The 27,134-nt window shown below is 47.1% G+C and overlaps 2 protein-coding genes and 2 pseudogenes across 2 annotated transcripts; all 4 read right to left on the reverse strand.

Annotated features, from left to right (window-relative positions):
- Nucleotides 1-2,241: 2,241 nt before the first annotated feature.
- LOC136504001 (uncharacterized) lies at nucleotides 2,242-3,425 on the reverse strand (annotated as a pseudogene).
- Nucleotides 3,426-13,137: 9,712 nt separating this feature from the next.
- LOC136504002 (uncharacterized) lies at nucleotides 13,138-14,214 on the reverse strand. The gene has a single exon (XM_066498899.1). It carries the CDS (start codon nucleotides 14,212-14,214, stop codon nucleotides 13,138-13,140), a length of 1,077 nt encoding a protein of 358 aa, XP_066354996.1.
- A 4,519-nt stretch (nucleotides 14,215-18,733) lies between these two features.
- LOC136505440 (pathogenesis-related protein 1A/1B-like) lies at nucleotides 18,734-19,516 on the reverse strand. The gene has a single exon (XM_066500592.1). It carries the CDS (start codon nucleotides 19,482-19,484, stop codon nucleotides 18,960-18,962), a length of 525 nt encoding a protein of 174 aa, XP_066356689.1. The 5' UTR covers nucleotides 19,485-19,516; the 3' UTR covers nucleotides 18,734-18,959.
- Nucleotides 19,517-22,048: 2,532 nt separating this feature from the next.
- Nucleotides 22,049-22,506, reverse strand: LOC136505390 (thaumatin-like pathogenesis-related protein 4; annotated as a pseudogene).
- Nucleotides 22,507-27,134: the final 4,628 nt, after the last annotated feature.

Consider the following 27,134-nt stretch of genomic DNA (forward strand, 5'->3'; position numbering starts at 1 on the left):
CGAAGATACCCCCGGAGGTCTCCACTTGTACGGGTATATGCCTGGGATATGCCTCGGTGGATGTAGGGTATAGATGTAAAAGGATTTTTCTTTGTACAGTGACCTATAAAAGGGGAGAGCAACCCCATGTAAGACAGATGGTCCAATAAATGAATGATACCCTAATTATGTCACTTGGTGCTCTGGCTTGCTCGTGTTAACCTTCGCTCTCCCACTAACATCGGCGAAGACCCTCCTATGGCTTTGCCTGCTGGGACCATTCTCCCAACAATCAGTCGAAGGCTGTGGTGCAAAATCAGAGGCCGGGGAATATGAAGATCAGTCGAAGGCCGTGGTGCAAAATCAGAGGCCGGGGCACTATGAAGATCAGTCGAAGGCCATGGTACAAAATCAGAGGCCGTGGGAATATGAAGATTAGTCGAAGGCCGTGGTGCAAAATCAGAGGCTGGTGGAATATGAAGATCAGTCAAAGGCCGTGGTGCGACGAATAATGGGCTGAAGGCCCACGCTCGACAACGGCCCATCAACAAAGGCGGTTGCAAAAGAAAAAGACTCTAATTCCCCGGAGGCATGAGCACAAGATACAGGAATATACCGGAATATGCCTTAGTTGCCTTAGGGACATTTCTGTACTCAACAGATGATGTAACCGTATCCTATAAAAGGAAGTCAGTCATCCCCAAGAGAGGATGGCGTGTAATTCGAAACCCGAATTATTGCCTCGGTAATTGCATGAAATCCATTTTTGTACCTATGCCTCTGCTAGTCGAAGGCCTCCGCCCCAGAGCGGAGCCTTCGACCCCCGGGTGTAGAGCGGCAGAGAGCTCGCCCCTCTCTCACTCTCACTCTCACTCTCAGTCAGGATCCCCATTTCCCAACATTTACTCAACAATAAACTATGATGTTAGTTGTTTCTTCATTCAGAGAGAGAAAAATTATTTCATGATTAATAGTTCTTTGCATTTCCACACATATTACAGATTGGGGCGAACCTGTGGCATAGTCATAATTGAAAAGCAGGGACATGCATGGTCATGTAATGTTTCAACTACTGGGGATCGAGTATTGACATATACCATTGCGATATTAGTTGGAGTTCTCTAGAGCTGTCTCTTGTGTACAGCTGGAGTTAAATGAAAAACATCCACAAGTCAGCAATCTCCCCTGGAATTCCACAATCTGTCCATCTCTTTATTAGACTTTATCCATCTGTGTATACGTTTGTGCCAACTTTACATCACTTTACACACTACATTGATAGTCAAACCTAGCCACAAGAAATTGGGCACCGACCAAGCAATTTTAGAAAATTTCTCAGTCATGTTTACATATTTCTCTCTCTAGAAGGGCTGAACCGCTGAAGGTTCTTGGAACACTGCCAGTGCCAAACTGGATCACCAGGATCAGTCATGGTTACTCGATCTGTATACATACATCGTTAGACGCAGTTCTTTTATTTTTCTTTTTCTCCGGAACATAGAGAAACTTTTGTGTCTAATTAATTTTATACAAGTGGCTTCCATTGGAACAAGCGAACACGCCAAGTAAGCGTTTAGTACTAGACGCTGTGAGTCGCTGGAAAGGAAAACAGCAATACAGATACAAAAGATATATATACAAGAAAAGGTAGAAGTCCACTAGCTAGATGGCACATGGCCAGAACTCATCCATCCACTGGGCGGTGTAGAACATGGCGTTTAACATCAGAGCGTTCCACACGCTTTCCAGAAGCGGTCAAAGAGTGAAGGGCTCCACAGATCTTCGATTATATTGGAGGGGCAACTAGCCTAGAAGTAGTAACGCGGATAGGAGAGGAGTTGCCAGACGTGTTTTTTCGATCACTTGGTTAACGTCCGTGCGTTGCAATGGGAACACATAATACAATGATAACATATGTATGAGCGTGTGTTATACTATTATCTAAAATAGATACCGTAATCATAATGTTCCAATCAATATTACATAAGTCTTTACGAAAGATAGATAGTTAAAATATAACTCTAAATTTGAATGCAAAACTAAAACATCAAGTTCAATTGTCGCATCACTTCATGCCTACGATACGCGAAAGATAAGCTTGCACTTCTTTAGGAATCAAGTGCTACGGAAAGATAATCATAACAAGTTTGTGTTTCACAATACATGTTTTAGAATCTATTCTACAATTAAGAATCTAATCTCTCAATAGTTTGACTAAGAGAACGTGCTTTGCACGAATACCAAGCTGCAGTTGGTCACCAATCAATGATGATCCACAAGATTTTCTAGTCCAAGATGCGGCGTCTGACTTCTTGTAGCTGAAGCATGCAGATGGCCGAAGCTGTAGTTAGAAGTATCCTGCATATAAGTTGTTTGTTAATTTTTAAAGTTAAAGTACCATTTGATATCCTAAAAAAATATGTATCGACCTGTGATGCATTACGTCTTTTATGGAGTTAGAACCTCTTTATATGCGATATTCTTTGTCAACATATCATTTGTCGCTTTTTTCTTTCCCTTCCCTGTCCCTTTCCCTTTCCCTTTCCCCTTGTTCACGTCCTTCTCAGCAGCCGGCACGACTAGTATCCTAATGTTCGATCTTGTCGTAGCTCTTGATAACACCACATACAATTGGCCGTGCGAGAACACAGGTTCCAGCAAGTATATCCCGACATTAGGGATAGTCTGCCCCTGTGACTTATTAACGGTCATCGCGAAGCTGAGCCGGATAGGGAACTGCTTTCGCTTAAATTAGAAAGGGAGCATCTCATCGTCCGACGGGCATAAGGGTATACGAGGCAGAAAAACCTGCTTTCCAGCATGCTGTCCCAACACAATTTCTGCGTCTATGGTATTCTTTTGAAAGCCCCGTATGATAAGCCTGGTACCATTACAAAGTCCGTTTGCAGGGTCAATGTTCCTAAGCAATATGACCAGACAACCAATCTTCAGCTTCAACAAATGTGGAGGTAGACCATTGGGTGTCAAAGTGTTAAGGAATTCCTTAGGGTAGTAGTTGTGCGGATCATCCACCCTATAGTCAAACTATGATACACCATCTCCTTCCCGTGGAAACAACCTATCATCTTCATATTAATCATATCAACCCAGTCGTTCTGCGTAGACAAGATCGCTCGAGAGGTGATATAATCTTTGCTTGACATATTCGCATTGAGGTTAGGGAATATGCAGTCAATTACAGTATCAAGGTCACTATCTTCCCCGGTGTGCGGTATGCATATATCATGAGGAAGACGGATTTCATCATCAACAGTCGCCTCCTCAGATCCTCCATCGACACGCAACAAGTATTCTGCAAACCACGGGTCGCTCTTTGCCCTCATGTTGCGCACCAGTTTTAGATGTCGCATGGAATCCCAAAGGTACGACATACGCAGTGAGGCACCAACCACTTGAGCCCTCGACCCTCTCTGTACTAGAGCCATGGCGTCCATGTACCGACGCCTCATGCCATGTGGGCCTCCAATAAATGATGAAGGCATCACTGTCCGTTTTCCAACAGCTTCTGCTCTACCTTGACCGGCATGTAGGCTATCAACCAATCCTTGGTAGAGGTCGGCCCTAATATCATCTTGATGGTTGCGTATATCCCCCTAGCCAAAGGCCCCAGCTGGTAGTGCCTCACAGCTCGTGAACTCGAAGGGTGCACAGCAGCCTCGGTAGACCAGCAGGATTCACAAGACATTGAGCAATAGAGCCACAAAGACCGGAAGGCTGACAACCTAGACACATTATGGGTCAAAGGCATGGCGCGTGCATGACTTCAACAGCCTGCAACAAGCACCAAAAGAGTGGTGGAGCCTTTGGAACCACAACAAGATCGAAGACAGGCACCTCAGCTTCTACACACTGACGCGCTAGCATGTGTCTACCTACGTGCTAATATACAAAAAGCGGAGGCTGGCAGTAGGGACTTAGCGCTATTAATTAGAAGCTCTCTTCATTCAAAAGAATACTGTAACGACAATGGATGAAATCAAACCGGCCCTCATTTATGAAAAAAACAAGCATACACTGGAATAATATTGCAACAAGGGCAACATAGGGAGCGCGTACAGAAAAAAGCCGCAAAGAATTACATGGCATGAAGGCCCTAAGCGGAATATAAACAACGGCCCCAAATTCAATGGGGGGAAGGAGGCCCTCGCCAAGCGAGCGATCTGACAAATTCATTGCGCTCATCATCTATATCATTCAACACGAAGTCCCACATATCGGAGATTGAGGGTCGTAGAAAAGTCGCACGCCAATAATCCCAAAGATCTCCATCAACATAAACACCACCTTTCATCATTGTTAAAGGAGCTAAATCCTACACAGGCACCCAGGAGGCAACCTGCGCAGGACAAATTTACACTCAGTCTTAAAAATGAAGATTTTACCAAAATCAACTTTCTGTACAAGTAGGACAGGGCACAAAAGCCACAGCTTTCCTCAACTACTAAAAAACAACTAAGCCTAGGGATTAACCTCCGGAGGCACATGAGCAGGTGGAACATCTCCCGGACCTCGAGTGTCCGCAATACGCGAAGACACCCCAACATTCCTACCCTCAGATTGGAGACCGTTCGCCTCACACGCAGCATGGCGGGCCTCCACAGCTTTTAAATCCTGTTCAAAACATAATTATGTCAAAAAAATAGAAAAGCATGTAAGAAGGCATACCTCAACACGACGAGCCTCCACCAGAGCACGAGCATCTTGCCGCCCAAACTTGCACCAGAAATACTTCATAAACCGACGAACAGCATCAGAAACAGCCTTTGGGGCCTCACCAAGCTCAGCCGGGCTCTCGTGCTCCTTCTTATGCTTCAGCTCAACAACATGCTCGCAGCCAGCCTTCGATAATGTCTTGGCAAGGATGGTTGCACTTGCAAGTGCGGCAAAATCCCCAACTTTGCCAACAAAGCCTGGAACCTTGGCAAAGTTGCTGCTCATCCAAGTAAGAAGACTGGGGGGGAGAAACCTCTGATGGGAGCGGAGGGGTGATACCGCCAAACTCAGAAAGAGCAGCATAGTATGCTTCAGTGGCGGCCAATCCAGATGTCTTCGCCACATCAAATTGTTCCTTCAACAGCTTGACCTCCGTGGTCTGGACGGCACTAGACAACCTCTCAACATCAATCTCCTTCCAAAGATTGTCAGCGACCTTAGTTGCTTTCTGAACCCTCTCCAAAGCAATACCTTCAGATGTCTTCGACACGGCCAAAGCTTTATCCAAAGACTCCGCCTTGGCCTTCACTTCTTCATAATCCTTTTTGACTTGTCGAAGGCCCACCGCCTCCTCCTCGAGCTGTTTTTTCATGGCTCTCAAAACACCGAGCTCCTCTCGGAGACCCACGATGGCATCGTCGCGATTGATGAGCCCCTGAGAGACCCACTCTTCAAGAGCCTCCGCCATGTGATGACTCTGCAAAGACGCAAATGTAAGTCAACCAACGACAAGAGAGCGAAGCAAAGGTGAAAGAAAAACATACCACACATTGTTGCTCAAGGTTGAGCCTCAGCAAGCGGTAGATATCAACACTCTTGAAACGCCGATGAGCGTGTTCTGCACAAAACCAAGGCATAAGCAAAGTAAGACAAAAATGAAAAAATGTAACATGCTATAAAGCAATCTCCTAAGGTAGGATAAAGATGTTCGAGAGCCTCCGTCCACCCACTTAGCGTGTCAGAAGAACCGCCTCCTACAAATATAAACCAATTCAGTACTCGCCGCATAAAAAAAGAGCGACAGAGAGCAAAGTAGCAGGTGGGAGAAGCCAACCTTCACCACAAGTCCACGCACGATCAGAAGGTTCACCAAGATCAGGACGCCCAGCCGTGCCTTGCAAGCCATCCAAGCCCTCTCAGGCAAGATCATGACCAGGAATGACTGGCCGACCACCGCTCCCACCTTCGACAGTAAGGTCATGGGCTAAGGCGCCTACAATAGTAAAGAGCAATTTAGTAGAGGAAATAGCAACAAAAAGAACAGAGGATAAAAAAAAAGTTGACAAGAAATTTACCCAAACATAGAATGCCTTGAGCAGCATCCGCAACTTCAGTATCCATGATTGGTGGAGACCTCGGAGGAGGCACCTGATCCATCGAGTCCGCATCAGACAAACCGTGAAGCCTTCATGGATCAAGTGCGCCCCCTAGATGTAGACTTGGAACTACTAGACGTGGTGCCGTCGTCCGCAGCCTCCTCCTCATCTTTGGAACTCGACGGATCTACGCCAGGAACGAACATAGATGGCATTGGCTCAACTTCAGGAGCACCAAGAATATCATCTCCGCTCACCACCTGAAGCACAGAGGCTATAAAATCCGCACCACCGCCGGTGCTAGAAGTTTCTGTGTCAGCATCCTTTGCTTCAGCCTATGCATCCTCAGCATCAACAGGCGTGTTCTCCGCTACCCTTTCATGAGAACCAGCAGATGCTGCCTTGGAAATTCTCACCGCTCTCCCCCTCTTGGTTGTAGCCTTCAGAGCACCAGTAGCCTTCCTCTTCTTAGACTCCGCACGAATAGTTGTGTTCACCACTAAGGCATCCTTTGAATCCTTCTCGTCCACAGACTTCAAAACCATGGCAGGGACCTTCAGGTTCTCATACTTTGTCCCCATCTCCTCAAAAACCCGGTTTAGGTGAGGCGTGCTGCCTCCGATAGCCTGCCAGACATGATACTCGCGTTCTGAGATATCCCCAAGTATCTCAGAAGCCGCAGCCTACAGCTGAGTGGCAACGTCTGCACCGTCTTTGCCCTTAGCAAGCTTGAGCCCAAAGCGAGGGAACAAGATGCCTCAGCTTCCTCGAACATAGGAAGTTTAACCCTTTACAAGGTCATCTTAGGTCTCTCCTCCCTCCTGAGTGACCAAAAGCGGGCGACCACCATCTCTTCCACAAAGTCATGGCCTCCAGAATAGCAGCAAGCAGTAGCGAAGGCTGCATCACAGGCTTCCCGTGCATCATCGACATCGGGAGTCAAGCGCGTCGAAGGCTTCATTCCTCCATACTTGAGGCAAAGGGATAGCGGATAGCCTTGTTTCCATGCTTGTCCCTGGTATTCACCCCAGAGGTCTTCACATAAAACCAGAAGTGTGTCCAGTCCTTATCCCACATATTGCCCTAGGCAAAGGATATCTCCAACTTTGGATCTTTTTGTGACCTCTTCGCCTTAAACATACAACTGCTAAACTGAGCCTCAAAGGCACCTTTACCCACCATAACATTCCTAGGCTGCCATTGAAGCTTGTAGTATGCACAGAATATGTCCAGGTCCGGGTCCAAACCATAAGACTTGCACGCCCAGTAGAACTTGCTAAGGGTGAGAATATTGTATGGAGTAAGATGGTGAAGTTGTACGTTAAAGGACCCTAGCACCAAACGAAGAAATGTAATGGCCATGAAGCGAACGCCGCACGTGAAAAAATCCTTGAAGATAACGGCTTCATTAACTTCTAGCCAAGGAATGGTTTCACCACCCAAAGGCCTCCCTTTACCCTTACGAAAGCAAGCCTATGCCTCCAGCTCATCAATCATCTCTTGTGACATGAGCGAAGACCCCAAATCCCATGTCTTCTTCATGGCCGGCTTTTTATGCTTGCCGACAGGAACCAGATCTTTAACAAAGACTTCAACATTGGCAAGATCTTCCTGGGCCTTCGCACTCACCATCATACACTCTTCATAGTACGTATCCCACTCTACGGCCCTCACGCCAAGCAAGTGGGAATAAGGGCCACTAAAGAAAGCCCAGCGGGAGAAAGAACCAGGAGGAGAAGCCACCTCCGAAGGCTTTAGAAGCTAAACCTAACCAAAGTTATGAAGAGCAAGAAAGCATTGAAAGCGACAACCACGAGGAACAAGTGCAGGGGGACCTTCACCGACCCCTCTTTTATTGCCAGCAAGCGGACGCTTCAACTTCCACCGATAACGGTCACATTAGTTCAGAAACGCCTCAATCTCGCAGTCCCCACAACCAATAAAAAAAGGACACATCATGCAAACAGAGTCTATCACAATGTGCCTCAGGGGGGGGGGAGGGGGTGATGCAGGAGCCTTTGCCACCGGACATCAGCAAAGAAGTGAGGTCCACGGCCCACCTGCACCAGACCAGACCCCTTGGGGGGAACTGTTGGGACATAGATATCTTGGTCACAAAGGCCAACCCCCTTCTCCTTGCCAAACAACTTATAGCTAACCCGAAATGTTTGTTGTTGTGTTTTTCTCGGACAGGCACGATGCAGGAGCCTTTGGCTACGCCCCCATGCTGGGCATAGGCTCAAAACCGGCGAAGATGGCTCCGACAAAGGCTTGGAATGCGCCGCGAGGCAAGGACCTCATGTGATCTTCAGCTACAACGACCTGATCAAGCGAAGGTCCATGGGGAGCGAAGGCATCATCGGCGAAGGCCCAAAGGTTACCAGGGCGGTGCATGGAGAGAAGTCGTGAAGATCGTAGGGGGGAAGATGATTCGACATGGAGGCCGCGGGAGCCCGGTGAAGGTGTCGACGAAATATGGTCAGCAGTCTACCTAGGGGTATGCCCAAGGTAGTAGATTGTCGGCAGACAGATGCGTAAGCCACAAACAAGACGGTGACGCAAGACGAACACGTGATTTTATCTAGGTTCGGCCGCCAAGAAGGCGTAATACCTACGTCCTGCGTCTGATTGTATTGCTGTATGTCAATGAGAGATGTTTTTTAGAGGGGTCCCCTGCCCACCTTATATAGTCCGGGGGGCAGGGTTATAGATCTGGAAACTAATCCTAGTCAGTTACAATTGCCATAGGTGGCCGGATAAGGATTCCTATTCTAACCGACCCAGATCTTGCTTGATCGCCAAATCTGCCTTGACTCCTTGCGCGAGACTCCGAATAGGTTGGCCGGGCCACGCGTCGTCTTTTGGTGGACCGGACCCACTTATTCGGGCCGGCCCAAGCTTAGCCGTAAGGGTATAGGGGTTAATACCCCCACAGCTAGTCCCCGAGCACTATGTATTATGTTGCAACACGTCATTTTAACCTTCTCCGAATAGTGAGGCTTGAGTCTTGACATCTCTGACCACCATTGTCGCCGGAGAAGTAGGTTGTTTGAATAATGTATGGTGCTCTTAAGAAAAAAGAAAACGGTTTTTGTCCTGTGAAGTGTGCCCACTTGTATTTCTGAAAAGAAATGTAAGTGAATCTTGAAACGTAACATCCTTGATCATCAGAGGCGTAGGGGTCGAAAAATAAACACATTCACCACAAGGTGAAGTGTGCCCACTTAGTCCCCGAGCCTGGTAGTAGGTGACGTAGGCACGTGGTGCCAGGGTCTAAAAAGAATTCCTAGTTAAATTGAGAAACCAATCGTCATACAGGCGATACGAGATGCACCAGCAGGTGCATCGTACCGATGTAGTCCCCGGGCTTGCTGGAAGGCAAAGTATGAGCCTTGTAGCAAGGTCTAAATATATGTCTCAATACTGTATGTGAGTACAAATCACATGTAGCCAAGGAGAACGATCTCCGAGCAGTGTTCGGGACAGTTCCCGAGCACGATAGTAATCCTTATAATAAGTCAAAACATAGGGGTCGATTAAATAAACACATTCGCCGCAAGGTGAAGTGTGCCCACTTAGTCCCCGAGCCTGGTAGTAGGTGACGCAGGCACGTGGTGCCAGGGTCTAAAAAAGAATTTCCACTGAAGTTAAGAATCCAATCGTTGTACAGGCGATACGAGATGCACCGGCAGGTGCATCGTACCGATGTAGTCCCTGAACTTGCTGGAAGGTGAAGTATGTGCCTTGTAGCAAGGTCTAAATAAATGTCTCTCAACTATATGTGAGTACAAATCACATGTAGCCGAGGAGAGCGATCTCTGAGCAGTGGTCGGGACAGTCCCCGAGCACAGTAGTGGTCGTAGCAGTCCCCGAGCACGGTAATGGTCAGAGCAGTCCCCGAGCACGGCAGTGGTCGGAGCAGTCCCCGAGCACGACAGTAGTCTGGGCAGTCCCCGAGCACGGCGGTGGTCTAGGCAGTCCCCGAGCATTGTAGTGGTCGGAGCAGTCCCCGAGCACGGTAGTGGTCTGGTTCATCCTTGAGCACAAGACATGCAGCGAAGAAACGAACGTCGCTTGTACTATTATTTGGTGTATTTATTTATCTCCTTACTCTATCAAGTCCAATATGACACGTCTGGTCAAAAAAGCAGATGGGTATAGCACGTCACACTGTCTTCTTGCCCTTTCTGGCAAATAGTCGCTTGGCACCTGTAAAGAGGTGCGTCAGTGTGGGCCCTCTCACACTAGCAACGAAGAGGCGCGTACACTGGTAACGAAGGGGCGCGTTTATTGGCGTAGATCTCAAGGTTGTGAAAACAACCATCTACGGCGTGTGCGCACGTCTCCCAAGAATCTCGGGCGGACGAAACGATGGAGCTCTTGGTTATTTATAATATAGAACTGGTAAGTTACTTTCTACCGATCCCCATTATCATTCGCCGCCGCAGCCTTCTTCTTCCTCTTGCCGAACCCTATACCTCTGAAATCATCACCAATCCCCCCTCCACCGCATCCACCCCTTTAGCAAGGATGGATTAATGGCGAAGAGAGACGCCCAGAAGAAAGCCGGAGCCATGGCGAAGGAGTGGTGGAAATCAAGGAGCAACGAGCAGACCATCGAAGACCTTGTCACCATGGGAGTGCTCCACAACAAGGCACTCGCGGGATGGCGCGCGCCAGAAGGAGAAAGCTACCCCGATCCACAACCAGGTGAGATTGTGGTTTTCGAGGATTTCTTCAAGCGGGGTTTTGGAGGAATGTTGTCTTCATTGTCATTGCCTAAACGTAATCGCTCAAGCATTTGTAGGTCATCCACATTTCGGACCTCATCTCCAGCATCCTCATCATCAACCCTTTCATTGTCTACTTCCATTTCTATCGCTTCGGTTAAGTCTATCACAATGCTTCCTTGTAGCCCCTCTTCTTGAAAGAACTCTCCCTCATATGTGCTTGGATTGAAGTTGTAATCTTCATCATTTGGGGCAGGTAGCTTACCATGTGGTGATACCTTGTGCACAATAGCCCAACCCTTGAGCTCTTCGTCTTGGCACGCGTATGGCATATAATACACCTGGTAGGCCTGTTGAGCCACAATATAGACATCTATTCCTGGGTAGACGGAATCTGGTTGAATCTCCACTAGCCCAAGATTAGGGGTCCATCTCGTTGCTCTAGGATCAAACCAGTGGCATTTGAATATGACAGGATTAAGAGCTTTGGAACCATGAAATGAAAGTTCATAGATTTCCTCAATTCTTCCATAATATTGGACCTCATCAGTGCCTGGTGTTAAAACTCTGCTATTTGTGGTCTTTCGATTGGGCCGACTCTGCTCATAGCATATTGTTTGAAAGCAATATCCATTCACATCGTAGCCGTTAAATGACTTGACCCTAATGGCACAGCCGTTTGCAACTTGTCTTAACTCGTGACTTATAGTAACATCAGTTTGGGCCTTCTGTTTGAACCAAGAAATGAAATTGGGCCTCCCTGGTCCCGCACCCTTTGAAAGAAAGGTATCAGTTTCCTACGGGGTTGGATCCCTTCGTCCGTGCCAGGTTTGACGAGTGAATTCCCTGTACCAAAGAGAAATAAGGGAGATGCAAAATAGTGTGACGGCATATCGAAACAAGGGGGTTGAGAACTTACCCAATGAACGGCTGCACCTCGACAAGGTTGGTCAACACATACAGCATGATACTGCGCCACTCTTCATTTTTCAATTGCTTAGTGGTCGATGCACTTGCGCTTCCGAGCTGCCCTTGGAAAAGGCTGAGCTTCGATTTATTTTTGCCAGCATTGTAACGAGAGGGTGGATTATGCACGCTAGGAAGGAGGTTCGGTTTGTAGTATTTCTGTGTGAAGGTTCCCACCTCCTCCCTAATGGTTTCCTCTACAATGGAAGCCTCAATTTTGGCCTTATTTCTATATTTTGTTTGAACAGTCTTCAGACATCTCTCGATTGGATAGCACCACCAGGCCTGCATGGGCCCCCCATACGTGCCTCATAGGGGAGGTGCACAATCAAATGCTGCATCGGCAAGAAGAAGCCGGGTGGAAAGATCTTCTCCAACTTACAGACCAACACAGGTGCCACTTTTTCCAAGTCACGAACGACGGACCGGTCAAGCTCCTTTGCACAAAGCTGGCGAAAGAAATAGCTCAACTCTACAAGCACTTGCCATATATGATCAGGGACATAGCCTCGAACCATCGCTGGAAGAAGCCGCTCAATCTAGATGTGGAAGTCATGACTCTTCATCCTGTTGACTCGCAGAGTGCCTAAGTTGACTCCCCTCCTCAGATTCGCTGCATACCCATCAGGGAACATTAGCGTTTGGATCCATTGAAGTACTTCCCTCCTCTGATCCCTGGTCAAGACAAAATCGACCTTAGGCCGCCTCCATGTCTTGTTGCCTCTAGGAGGCTGCATCTCTTGCTTTGGTCTATCACATAACGTTGCCAGGTCCACTCTAGCCTTAGTGTTGTCCTTAGACTTTTTAGTGTCCATGAGTGTTCCCCAAAGTGCCCCTGCGACATTCTTCTCGGTGTGCATTACATCGATGTTATGTGGCAGAAGAAGGTCATCGAAATAGGGGAGCCTCGTCAAGCCTAACTTATGTGTCCACATATGTTGCTCACCATATCCCACAAACCCACCATCTGGAGCGGACACGAGAGCATCTATCTGCGCATGAACCTCAGCACCAGTCATCATCTGCGGTGGAGGGTCTGTCACTATGACACCTTTCGTAAAGTTCTTGATGTCTTGTCTGAATGGATGCTCAGAAGGGAGGAATTGCCGATGTGCGTTGAACGACAAATACTTGCCACCCTTCCATAACCAGATGAACCTCAAAGCTTCCTTGCATACTGGGCATGGGAGCTTCCCATCAACACACCAACCGCTGAATAACCCATACGCCAGGAAGTCATGCATGGAGTACTGGTACCAAACGTGCATTTTGAAGCTTGTCTTTGTAGCTATGTCGTATGTCCATACCCCTACCTCCCAAGCATGGATCAATTCATCAATCACCGGCTCCATGAACACACGCATATTACTCCCCAGGTGTCCAGGAATTATCAACGTCAAGAATATGTTATGTCATTCAAAGGAGACACCGGGGGGGAGATTGAGGGGGATAACGAACACGGGCCAACATGTGTATGGGGCAGCCATCATTCCATAAGGATTGAACCCGTATGTTTCCAACGCAACACGTACATTACGAGCCTCTCCAGCTTTTTCATGATATATGTCATCGAAGTGTTTCCATGCTTCACCATCGACTGGATGCACCATCTTCTCCGGACTGTACCATTTTCCATTTTTGTGCCATGTCATCTGTTTCGCGGATTCCTCATTCATGAATAGCCATTGGATCCTCGATAGGAATAGAAGGCGCCGTACGATCTTCACTGGGACTGTCGTCTGACTCTTCTGACCATCACCAGAGTCTGTCTCCAGGTACCTAGACGATTCACACTTTGGACAGTACTTTGCGTCCACATGTTCTTTCCAGAATAGGACGCACCCCTTCGGACAAGCATGTATCTGCTCATACAGCATCTTAAGTGCCCAAAGGAGCTTCTGTGAATCATACATGCTCTTTGGCAGAATGTGGCCCTCCGGAAGTAGGGTGCCAATCACGATCAACATCTTATCGAAGCCGTCTCGACTGATGTTTAACTCGGACTTCAACGCCATCAAGCGTCCAATGGCATAAAGTTCAGACACCGAGGACCGATCGTAAAGGGGCTTCTGAACAGAGTTCATCATCTCGTAGAAAGCCTTTGTGGCTGCCTCCATCTCCTCCTTCTCTCGTTCATCAACGCTGAGTGCTTGGTGAACATCATCTAACAAGTCTGGTACACCGGCATCATCATCAAAAGCTTCGATGCGTGGTCTCACCACCTCCTCTCTCGTACGATGGGCTTCACCATGGTAGATCCACCGGGTGTAGCCCGGCATATATCCATTCTTCACAAGATGTTTACCCATGTCGACCCTGTTTATCCTTCTCCTGTTTGCACATTTGGAGCAGGGACACGGCTTTAGCAAATGTGATGACGAAGCCTTGCCAAATGCCTTATTCAAAAAAGCCTCGGTCTTGCGAAACCATTCATCTGTGTACTCCATTTGACTTTTCCAGCCCGTGTACATCCACTGACGGTCATCCATCCTCTAAAATGCCAGCGAGTAATGCAACCATCAACTACATCTACACGACTTTCATACTGTCTAATAGGTGAGGATAGGTCCTAATCCCACCCGCGGATGCGTAGATGAGGTTAGTTACCATGGTCTGCTCCTATCCCAGACATAATTTCGGCAGCACCTCCCCGCTGTTCTCCCGATACACGTCCTGGCAGGGAGAGTGTGTATCCGGAGAACAATGGGGACGGTAATGCCGAAACCCTGTCTCAGATCGGAGCGGACCATGGAAACTAAACTCATCTACGCATCCATGGACTGTCCAAATAACGTGGACAATCTGAAAAAGATATGGCCGTAGATATGCAAAGATATGCATACCACCAACCGTATCTCTTTCGAACGGGAAACGCCTAACTTGGTTACGCGATCTACGACCAAGGTACGCAAAAGAGGGGTTATACCTAGGGTGTCGGTGGAGTCAGGCTAGCGGGGCGGTGGCGAGTCGGTGCAGTGGCGAGGCGACGCGGTGCAGGCAGACCCGCAACGCTGAGGAAGACGATCGGTGTAGCCAAGGTGCTCCGGCTCTGCTCAGACAGTTCCTTCACCTGCATGAAAAATAAATAGATTTGGGTCAATTCTAAATTTTGGCAGCACCTCCCTTGCACGAGGAGGTTTCCAAAACCTGCAAAAAACAATGGCACGAAGGCCGACAATCACAACGGCTCGAAGGCCGACAATCACAACAGCTCGAAGGTCGACAATCACAACGGCTCATAGGCCGACAATCACAATGGCACATCATTATACCTTGGCGGCAGAGGCGTCGACGAGACGGGAACGCGGGGAAGATGGCGCCGGGAACAGAACGGGAAGGCAACCTCCTCTTTCCTCTCCTCCTTCTGCATCGGTCGTTCGGTGGGGCGTGGCGGGGCGGGGAGCGGCGGGGCAGCGGCCGGCAGGGCCGGGTGCGGCGCTCTTCGCCGGTCACGGTGGCGGGAAGCGGGGCCGGATGCGGCGCGGCGCGAATCGACGGCGGGGAGGGTTGGGGCGGGGCTTGATGCCTGCGTCGGGGCAGCGCGCGCGGGCGGCGGGGCAGCGCGGGGCGGGGCGCCGGGGCAACGCGTGCGGGCACGGCGGCGGCGCGTAGGCGGCGCGGAGCGGTTGGGGATAGGGTTTGGCCGAGGTGGGCCGGCCGGGGCCCATTTTGATGTTAGGTCCTTTGCTGAGTGCCACGCGCCAGCACTCGGCAAAGGGTTTTTTATTTTTTGTTTATTTTCTTTGCTGAGTGCCCTGTCTCTGGCACTGGGCAAAGACCCCCTTTGCCGAGTGCCAGGTCTGGCACTCGGCAAAGAATTTTTTTTTATTTTTGCTCCCAGATTTTTTCTTTAGGGTTTCTACGGTGCTTTAAAGTACATGTTAAAATTTGGTTGAATTTTGTGACTTTTTACTATATTTTTTGAATTATTTTTGTTTGTTGATTTATTTCACAAAAAGCAAGTTTGAACTGCAGGTGCATCGAATAATGAAATCTAATCATTCGATGGATACGGCCTCAAAACACACTCACTAGCATGACAATCATTTTTCGAATGATTAGATTTCATTATTCGATGCACCTGCAGTTCAAACTTGCTTTTTGCGAAATAAATCAAAAAAAAATTCAAAAAATATAGTAAAAAGTCACAAAATTCAACCAAATTTTAACTTGTACTTTAAAGCACGGTAGAAACCCTAAAGAAAAAATCTGGGAGCAAAAAAAAAATAAATTCTTTGCCGAGTGCCAGACCTAGCACTCGGCAAAGGGGGTCTTTGCCGAGTGCCAGAGACAGGGCACTCGGCAAAGAAAATAAACAAAAAATTAAAAAAAATTAAAAAATTCTTTGCCGAGTGTCTGACGGCGACCACTCGGCAAAGCCTAACGGTGGGTGGCTGCCGTCACCTCGGTTAGCCTTTGCCGAGTGTTTAGCTTTGCCGAGAGCCCGACAGTCCGCAAAGGGAGGCTTTGCCGAGTGCTATCCTTTGCCGAGTGCCTGGCACTCGGCAAAGATGGATATGCCGAGTGTTTGGCTTTGCCGAGTGCGGCACTCGGCAAAGTCTATCTTTGCCGAGTGCTCGACATTTGGCACTCGGCAAAGAAGGAAACACTCGGTAAAGCCCTTGTTTCCGGTAGTGATAGTAGAGCAGTAATGATTAATGCCGATGTTTCTCCAAAACTACTTGTGAGGTACCACACATGCGGCAATTCAATGCTCTCATGGCCAAATTGAGTTTTTTTTTCTTTGTTGGTTTGTAGGGCTGGATAACACGGGCTTGATCAATCCTGCTAATTCCCGTTGGGGTATGAATGAAGAAGCTATAAGCAACAAAGCCTGATCTATGTCCATCTCTCAGTTAATCAATTTATATTTCTTTCAAAGTTTTAGATTTATTTTGCGATCTGTTGTTTTCAACGCATGGGTTAGTTTTCAGTTTCTGTGAATAATGGAACAGCTTCTTGCCATTGGCCTAGTTTCGTACTCCAAACGTAAAATGTATATTTTGTTAACACTGCCTATTTTGTCAATTCACTGACAATGCATCTATGGTTCAAACATTTTCAGAGTCGATCAGCACCACCACAATTGAGATGCGTGGTACCTGGGAGGTTTACCGACGTATGAGTTGAAGACGTCGACGGAGCCGCGGTAGGAGGTGGTGAGGAGGAGGACGCTGATGACGTGGTCGCCGGCGAGGTGCCGAGGAGGACGCCGACGACACGTTTGCTGGTGTCGCCGGTGAAGGCGACAGCGCCCCGACGGCAGGGCCCTATGCCGATGATCGGCGTGGATGTTCCGATGACGATGACGACTAGCGGCCGCTGGACGTGGGGCGCGATCAATGTGGAGCGTCAGTGGCCGGCCGGGCGTGGTGGCTCGGTGGTAGGGGAATGACTGAAGGGAGTAGGGGCCTGACACGACCGGCTGGGCTCGTCTGCGAGTAGCCGCGACCTTGCTGGCGGCTGGGGTCGTCAGCGGGCAGCCATGGATCGTATGAGGAAGGGAGCAGGATCGCTGGTGGCTGGGCTCATCAGCAGGAGGTGGGAGAAGGGAAAGGAATCGAGCAGCAGCCTGGCTCCTTCCTGCTGTGAGGCGTCGTGGGGGGAGGTGTGGTGGTCCCTCACGGTGGTCGGCGGCTTGCAGCACAGCCAAGCGCGGAGTCACGGAGTGGAGGGGAGCGATGCCGCGGAGGGGAGTGGAGCGACCAGTCGCAGGGGCTGGGGTGTCGTGCGCTCCTGCGCCGTCACGGAGGAGACCGAGGCAGCCACGGATCGCATGAGGAAGGGAGCAGGATCCACGATCAACGTGTCTCGCGGCAATCTTTCCTACTGGGCGATCACGGGATCAATGTGGCCCCACCTGGCGGCGCAGATAGACGCACGAATAGTAGGCCGATCTACCTTTTTTCTATGGCGGTGATTACCTTCCTTCTATTTGGCGGTGGTTATCTTCCTTCTATTTCGTGGAGACGCACGGCGCGCGGAGAAACTATGAAGCCGCGGGATCGCACCCGGGGATGCATGGGAGCGAGCGGCTTTAGTGTCGCACATGTGGACGAAATAGTTATGAATGTTTTAGTTGTAGAGATGAACGTACAATATAATTGTACGGTCAAGAAGATGCTCATGTTTTTCCAGGCATCAACGGGACTGACAAATATGGGTTATTCTGCATGGAGATTATGATATGCACAAAGCCGCAGACCACGCGTGAGTTGGGTTTGTGCATGACTCCAAGAAAGCTTAGGACGTTCTATCATCCTATACGTATATATGTGAAAAGAGTTTCATAAGGCATCGGACATGTCCACGGAAGGACAAGCAATTAGCTACAACAAATCTTGAATGGTTGATACCTTATATTTCTGTCTGGAAGGAGGAAATATTCTAAGATGTAATCTCTCTGTTTCAAAAGATTTGTTGTGGTTCGTTTAACTTGCCACTGTCTTCAAAACTGGCTTTTATCTTGTACTAGCAAATATGTACATGCAGCACACACGTGTTTATCGAAAACATCTTTACACAATGAATATTACGCTAGAAAGACTAAATTAAATTATTAGCTTCAATGAGATTCGAACTCCATAACATCCATGTCTTCTCATGAAAATATTTTTTTTTCTGATATATCTTAATCCATGTATCATTAAAGACGACTATAAGATCAATAGTGTCCGGAACCTTAATTAATTAGGATGAAAATATGTGTCTATATGAGCAAAAGAACCCGAACCAATTAGCAATATCAATAGTGGTTCATATATAATTCAGGTGATACTACTTGCATCGATAACTACAGATCATGCACAGTCATGCATGAAACTCCGATAATGTAGGCTAAACTATCCTCTATATATATACATGAGTGCAGCAGTGCAACAAATACAACTGGATAGGAACTAAAGATCAAGAATTTAAGCCGTATTGTGTAGTTCGGTAGCTCGATAACAACATAAGGATTGACAAAGAAAGCAATTCATGCAACTTATGGCATTAGCTCATTGAAAATCCAAAGGTTCTTCATTGCCAGGTACAGACGTGACATGTATGTCATATGCCCTTACACATACATGGACACGCATTGACGATACACTATATATATCGTCTTATTTATCAACTTACTATTCTTTATTTCCCATTCGTATGCAGAGCAGTTCGTCACTATAGTAGTAGTTATTTCATCATACAACCTCAGTCTGCTGCCATATATGGTTCGACGTGAACACCATCCACCTCACGGGCAGAAGGTCACCTGGTAGTTGCTGTTACCGTTGCAGGCATGGGTCTTACTATTGTCACTGGAATTCTGGTATGCGCCAGGGCACTTGGGGTACGTGCACACAATATCATCGCCAGTGCTGCAGGAGAAGGCCATGGCCAGGTTGTAGCCGCTAACTACAGAGATGTCGTAGTAGTCATGTCCATAACCGCCGTTAATGGTGTACTCCGCCAGCGTCGTCGGTGGATCCCCAGAGAGTTTGCAGGAGAGCTCACCAGCACAGTCGCCAGTGTCGCAGTGGCCGCTTCCACCATTGAACGTACACCCAGTGCGGCCCCAGAACCTGCCGCTCGTGCCAGCGGGCACGTCGACGCTCCACGTCTGGCCTGGGTTGAGCTGCGTACCGCCGCCGACCGGGATGCCCGCTGGCCACACCGTGTCGCCACAGTTGTTTATTATGCTGAAGGTGGCCACGTTGGCACCGGCGGCGAAGGCAGCCACGAGGAGGAAGAGGACCGAGGAGACAAACATGGACGCCATTGTTTCTGATCAGGTAGCGAGCTAGCTATGAAGCCCTTGAAGAGTTAGAAGACAGGGCATACGTATTTATAGGCATCCCAGGAGACAACTTCATGAAAAGCTTGGAAAGAAAAACTTCACCAAAGGCTTAGCTGCTGGCAAGGATTCAACATAGTAACCTCAAGCGTTTTGGCTCCGAAGACACAATGTATTTCACTATTTTTCTTCCTGTACCGTAGTCGGACTATTTGACATCAGGAACCACTAGTCCTATATTGTAAACTGTTAGGCGACATATGTTTCTTTGTTGCATAAAGAAAAAAATGTTGCTATGTTATTAATAATTATTTCACTTCATTGAAATGTTATTGACCGGTCAGGTGGAACCTTGTTCATGGTTGCTCTCTACTCCTCTTGATGCGCTGGAAATGATTCTTGTTTGAAAGCACATGCATATTAGTCATGCCTTGTTGCCTGTCCAGTGGACCAATAAGAGCCTACTATAGTGGGCCTGAAGACAATGGTTTCAATTGTACTAGGGAGCAAGCATTGACATATACCGTTACGGTAATGATTTTCCTAGTTGAGATTTCCAAGAGCTCTCATGTCTGTATATAGCTGAAGTTTCTCAAATTTTTGTTGTATATGTGTGTACAATAGCATGGAAATGGCATCCACGAGTCAGCAATCTACAATTTTTCAATGTCTAACTGATTAATTATTGTCCCAAGAATTCCGCAAATTTTCCTCGTGTTTTCTAAAACTTATCCACCAAATGTACGTACGTGTGCCAACTTATGCACCAAATGTACGTACGTGTGCCAACTGCATTTCCAGTGTACAAACATACATTCCTGTTACATTATATTTTTAATTTTTTAAATGACCTTGGATGAAGCGACAGCCTGTACCAAAGCAGTAGCGCTTGATGAGATGTAAAGCTTTCGGGTTGAAAAATCGTATACGGGACCAAATATTTAATACAAGATTCGTAAATCACCACGTACAGCCGCATACAGATATTACATCTCCTCCTAATTATCTTGAAGTTTTACCCCCATCGCCATTTGCCATATCCCATATTGTAACATGCAAGACCTTGTTTCCATTCTCATGTCGTCTGATCTCACGATTCATTTTGAAGCTTTATTTGGTCCATGATTTCTATCCCTATTTCCATGATGAATTCTTTCTCAAATTCTCTTCCTTTTCTCTTGGAGTGCCCTTACTTTTTTATAGAAAATGGAAGATAACTTCTCGCCTATGCGTGTCTCTGCACACAGGGTTTACATTATTACATAGTTTCTTGCAATGAATATTTGAGGCATTAAATGATTCCAAATAAAAAAGTTTGAACTAATAAATTTTAGATCTTATCGAGTAATACAACTCTGGTTTAGGTCGTCTATACATCCGAAGTTATTTGAAAAATAAAAAAAATAAAGTCTAAGAGATCATAAATGATTTCAACTAAAAAGGTCATCAACTATAAAGTTGCAGATGTCTTTGATCTCTACAACATTGATATAAAATTTGTCTTCATCTGATTTCCAAATGCGGCTAGAAATGTCAAACACCTCTAGTAATCGATTTCTAGAGGCGGGCCATCTCTGGAGTCATATTTACAGGCAGTTTTTTATGGAACCGTCTCTGCCCAAAAAGAGGGATGCCTCTAAAAAATTATTTTTGGCCTAGTGTAATACATGCAGCAATAACTATAGATCATAGTAATATAGAAAGAAGGGATTTGCTTCCATCTTTTTTCACTTCCCACAGTGTCCACATGCCTCTCCTTGTCCCACATGTGAAATGGACTCAGGGACCATACTCATACAAGTTAGGACAATGTGTGCTTAATATAGTGAATGTACTAAGTCCGATTCCAAGACACATCAAGCACCGAGTTAGATTCCAATATGTATGCCTCTCCTTGTCCCATATGTGAAAATGGACTCAGGGACTGCACTCATACAAGTTAGGACAATGTGTGCTCAATATAATGAATGTACGAAGTCTGAATCCAAGACACATCAAGCAATGGTATGGAGTTAGATTCCAATATGTATTGCAATATATGACAATTGTTGAAAGAATACCCAAGCCGAAAATAGTCTAGATGACCGCACAACACGATATACGTTCTATTTCAACACATTGAGGCAAGTTTTCTATTATGCGTTAGGCTCCCACACGGTTTGTGAGGTAGTATAACAAATGCATGCACAACAGGTCAGTAAATCAAGATATGGACTTTAAACCATACTATGTAGCCAGACAGCTCATGAACATAAGAAGTATCATAGAAAAGAATTCAGGAAGCTCATGCCGTGCATAGAAATTATATCCACACCTTTATATGCCAAAAACATGTTTAGATTTAGAAGGTTCTTCATGGCCAATTACAAACACAGCACATGTCTGTCATACATCCGTACACATTCATGCACACACACAAGGACGATTCACTATATATCGTCTTATTTATCAACTTATTCATTTTATATTTCTCGTTCATTCGTGGAGTGCTTTGTAGCCATAGTAGTTATTTCATAATACGTACACACCGGTGACCACCATCCGACGCTTCATGGGCAGAAGGTCACCTGGTAGTTGCTGTTGCCGCTGCATGAATGGGTCTTGGTATCATCGGTTGGATACTGGTACGCATCAGGGCACTTGGGGTACGTGCACACCAGCCCAACGCCGGTGCTGCAGGAGAAGGCCATGGTCTGGTTTCGTTGCGGGCGGCTGACCGGAGAGGGTGCAGGAGGGCGCACCAGCGCAGTCGCCGGTGTCGCAGTGGCCACTTCCCCGTTGAAGGAACAGCCGGTGCGGCCACAGAAACTGCCGCTGGTGCCGGCGGGCACGTCGACGGTCCACGTCTGGCCTGGGTCCAGCTACGTGCCCCCGCCCACAGGGATGCCCGCCGGCCACATGTTTTGTAACTGCAGTTGTTCATTATGGTGAAGGTGGCTGCACTTGCACTGGCAGCAAAGGCGGCGAGGAGGAGCAAGAGGACTGAGGAGGCAGCCTTGGATGCCATAGGTGTTGATCGAGTCAGACGAGCTAAATGAATTAATGATGAAGCCTACTGGGAATAGTTGGGAGGCAGGGGCATATGTATTTATAGGCATCCAGCAGCGGGAGAGCATGGGTATGTTGGAGAAATCTATGGCGATGCAGACATTACAATGGCACCCATAGGTTGTGTTGACCCGAATTGGATTACACATCAGCTAGGGCTAGATCGCCCGGGTCGCCATGGAACGAAGAGCGCAGCGACGATCACACTTATGTAGTGAAGAACGGAGAGGTTTACGAGTAAACCACCAAAGGATAGGTATCGCGCTTACGTGGCGCAGAACGGCTAGTTTCCAGGAAAACTAGCAAAGGATAACCAATCGTGCTTGCGTAACGAAGAACGGCTAGTTTCCGAGCAAACTAGCAAGGGAACCGTCGAAGCTCTCACCCGGGAGGGACTCATCAGGGCAAGGACGTCGCCGGGTTGCCCTAGGTTGGCCGGCAAGCCTAGGGCGCCATCCTTGATCGTCAGATCAAGTGATGAACAACGACATAGGGTTGGAAGAGGACATAAAGTAGTTGTAGATGTAAAAAGACGATTGGACTGTTGGATACTGTTGGCGGTCCTTAACTCCTATTTTCAACCACCAACTTTTATATAAAACCATCCAATTGAGCACCAAACTTAGTAAATAGGATTTATAACCAACAAATTCCATGAGTTTTGGTGAATTGTTTATTTGTAGAGGACAAGTACAAAAATACACCAAAGTGGGACCAAAATAAATGAAGGAATAAAAGAAATGAATCACTCTTTCACTTGGGCCCAAGCAACAAAGGAAAAAGGCCATTACCGACCAAACATTGGGTCTCACTCACGCGGGGACACGGCCCAGGCCCATCCACCAACCGACCAGAGAAGGGCGGTCGCGGGTAGGCGCAACAAGGGGGCGGCCACACCCCCAGCGCACCACCCTCCTCTACCCTTCCACATGGCAGCTCCCGATGGACTCTAGGAGGCAGCTCAGGGTGGATCTTCGCAGAATATTCCCTACAACCGCCCTAGTGAAGCTATACTAGGGAGGGAGGTGCCCCCCTCACAACACACTACACAAATGAGCAAGAGAAGAAGAGCTACATTCCTATCTTAGCTTTCTAGCTAGAATTAGTATAGGGAGTGAGTGAGCAAAGAGTTGGAGGAATACCGGAGTAGTCGACTTCCTCTACTTCTTGTACCGGGTAACCCTTGTACATCTAGTGGAAGGAGTGCCAGAGCTGTCGGCTCCCTCTACACTTGTACCTCAATGAATGGAGTACTACTTGGAGTACAAAGTTTGTGTTCTTCTTTGGTATTGAGTTCTTAAGTAAGCGAGTCTTGTTTACTACATTCTTGCGGGTTCGTCATTCATCCTTGTGACGAATACTCTAGTAGATCGGACTCCTGATAGAGATGGAAGTTCCTGGCCAACGCTAGAGTAGTAGCTAATAGCATAGACGTGGTGTCTAAGCTAGAAGTTACCTTCGTTTGCCTCGTTCCCCATGGTTGAGTGGTAGGCGGCAGGTGGTGACAGCCCTGTCCATCGCTTGTAATCCCCCACGTTCAGGTTCGTCGTAGAGCTATAGGCCGACATCACTTGGCAGACCAGGTGCGATCCGGTGCCCGACGTAAGTTTGTAGTGACCAAAGCTATCTTAACTTAAGGTCTCTATCCTTAGAAAAACCTCACTACCCAAGCTATCATTCTCGTTGTTATCTTGGTTGAACTAGCTAAGAGACTTATACAACACTGTTCCTTGTGGAAATTACGATACCCTGAATAATTCCGGGTGAAGTGCTACAATGGTAATTCCATGCGCTTGCAAATTGTTTCGCATACGTTAAGAAATACCAACAAACATTTCTGGCGCTGTTGCCGGGGAAGTGTTGTCTTTTTATCTCCGAACCTAGTTCACCCATGCATCCTTTATTTTCACCTTTCTTTCCGTTTTCCTTTTTTTCCAATGGAGCATCAAATCATTCAACAACTTTCTGCTCCTAAGGGCGAGTTCTTAGAGCCACCACAATCATCGAAGCCAATCGCAGCTTCTAGCTATAAACTTCATCCTGGCTTCATAGCCATGGTTCGGGAACAAACCTTCTCAGGTTTAGATTATGAAAATCCTTACCCCCACCTACAGGAGTTTGAGCATCTCTGTGCGTGTCTAACAATCTCAGGCATGACACAAGAAACACATCGGTGGAAATTATTTCCCTTCTCTCTTGATGAGAGGGCGAAACAATGGTACACCCACAACGTAGGGAAGGTAAATAGAGTTTGGGAAGAGTTGCGGAATAGATTCTATCTCGCATTCTTTCCTATATCTCGAATCACTACCCTGCGACAAGAGATTCTCAGCTTTCGCCAAAACGTGAAGGAAACCAAAGGTGCAGCTTGGGCTAGATTTTCAATCCTATCACATTCTGGCCTAGACTTGTCTATACCAAACCATGTGTTGTTATAGCACTTCTGGTTAGATCTTAGCAAGGAATCTGCCCTACAACTTGATATCGCTGCCAGAGGTTTGTTTAACCACAAAACCACAGCGGAAGGAGAAGCACTCATAGATCGCATTCTTGAGAACACTCCTACCTAAGAACCCCTCCGAGTAGAACCAGAATCAAGCCATGAGGAAGTCTCTTTGGCTAAGTCCAAACCTTTACCTCCTATCTAGAGACAAAACACATATCCAAAAGAAATACAAAGCGTGGTTCTTGATCCATTGCTTTCTAAATTTTGTGATTTTCGCAATCGAATCTCATCTTGCTGTCGCGGTGTGTCTCCCCCAAACTTATTTTCCTGTATACCTTTATGCACAACATGTGGAGACAAAACACATATCCAAAAGAAATACAGAGCAAATAATAATAATAAGAAGACTCCATTAATATATATAAGGCACTTTATTACACAAGCACGAACTAAACACAAACTTTAACTAACCTGACACAATCTTTTAACCATCTGAGCTAAGCGAGCAAACTAAACATTAAACACTTGACCTAACACTTTTGCCTTATTAATTGACCTATTACTCAGTTTTGCCTCTTATCCCCAACATAGTGGGAAAGGATAGAGATTTCACTTTTTAAATTCTTCCGCTGAAGATGTTCTAGTTCCATCCTATTATGCATAGCTTCGAGAGTCCTAGTGAGGAGATTGGTCTTCTCTTGGAGGGTTGTGACAGCTTGGGTAAGAAGATCAACTCTCTTCTCTAGGGCTGCAATAGTCACCCTTTGACACTTCTCTTCCCTCTCTAGTGGAGCTGGGGTAGGTCTCTTCGTCATCTCCTTTGGTGGAATGATCTTGATCTGCCCTAGTGTAGCTTGGACAGCATCAAAAGCTACTCAGGGTGTGGCCATAGTGTACTTGGCACATTGACCTCCCTAAACTTGTTGGTCTTCACACTCATCAGCGTCTCATTGGGTCTCGAGGGAAGGAGCTTGATGTCCTTCTGCACTAGAATCATTGGGCCCTTCATATGATGTGACTTGTCCTTTAGGAGTAGGCGCTCCTGCGGCGGAGGGAGCGTAGGTTGACGAACTTGGGCAAAGTAAGACTGCCCATAGATTCTCTTTGGAGGAACTAGAGCTAACTGCTTGGGAGGAAAAATGGCTAGAAGGAGAGGTTCTCCTACAGGAACAATGGCTAGAGGCTTTTCTACAGGAGGTAGCTTGTTGAGGTTGGTCCCAAAGGGGATGATCTGCTTGTCGGCCATGGGAACTAGAGAGGAGGAGAGCTTCGCTGCTTTTATAGAGAGAAGCTTTGATGGGATGGATATGGAGGAGGCAGAGGCTTGTTTATATAGGGGGGAAAAACTTGCGGTAGGGGTCAAGACCTATCCATATGGGGTCTTGTAATGAGGAAAAACCGAATGCGTCGAAAATTCTACGGGATTGTAGAGAGAAAAGATCTAGAAGACACAAGAGAGTTGACCAAGTGCGAGAGGGGCTGACAGTGGGTTTCCCAGCCTCTAGGTGGGGCCGACTGGCCCCTCATGTCATGCTCTCAGGGTGATTTTTCTTGCGGTGGATTCTTATCCCTATCTAATCCTAAAAAGTATATTTTCGCATTACGAAACGTACGGAGGATGGCAGGGGTGCAAATCTATGGTAAAACCAGGAAATCTACCTCATCCAAATCCTCAGGTGGTTTTTTCAGTTTCTAGAAAGATCTTAAGATAGTGGCTATTTACCTTGAATAACATACCTTCGTTGTTTTGAAGTGTTACCACTCCATGCGATGAAGTGCTTATCACCTTGAATGGTCCTTCCCATTTACTCCGAAGTTTTCCATGCCCAAATAATTTAACCTTGGAATTAAAAAGTAATACCTTATCTCTGGGGGAAAACTCCTTCTTGATCCTCTTGTCATGCCATATTTTTGTTCTCTCCTTGTAAATCTTGGAGTTGTGATACGCTTTTTCACGCCATTCATCAATTTCTGAGAGTTGCATCTTCCTCTTAGTTCCTGCAGCTTCAAAGTCCATGTTCCATCGCTTGATGGCCCATTGAGCTTTGAATTCTAGCTCAACAGGTAGATGATGGGTCTTCCCATAGACCAATTGATATGGTGACATTCCAAGTGGTGTTTTATAGGCTGTTTTGTAAGCA

Source organism: Miscanthus floridulus, chromosome 14 (assembly GCF_019320115.1).
Source record: "Miscanthus floridulus cultivar M001 chromosome 14, ASM1932011v1, whole genome shotgun sequence".
In the NCBI taxonomy this organism is placed as follows: domain Eukaryota; kingdom Viridiplantae; phylum Streptophyta; class Magnoliopsida; order Poales; family Poaceae; genus Miscanthus; species Miscanthus floridulus.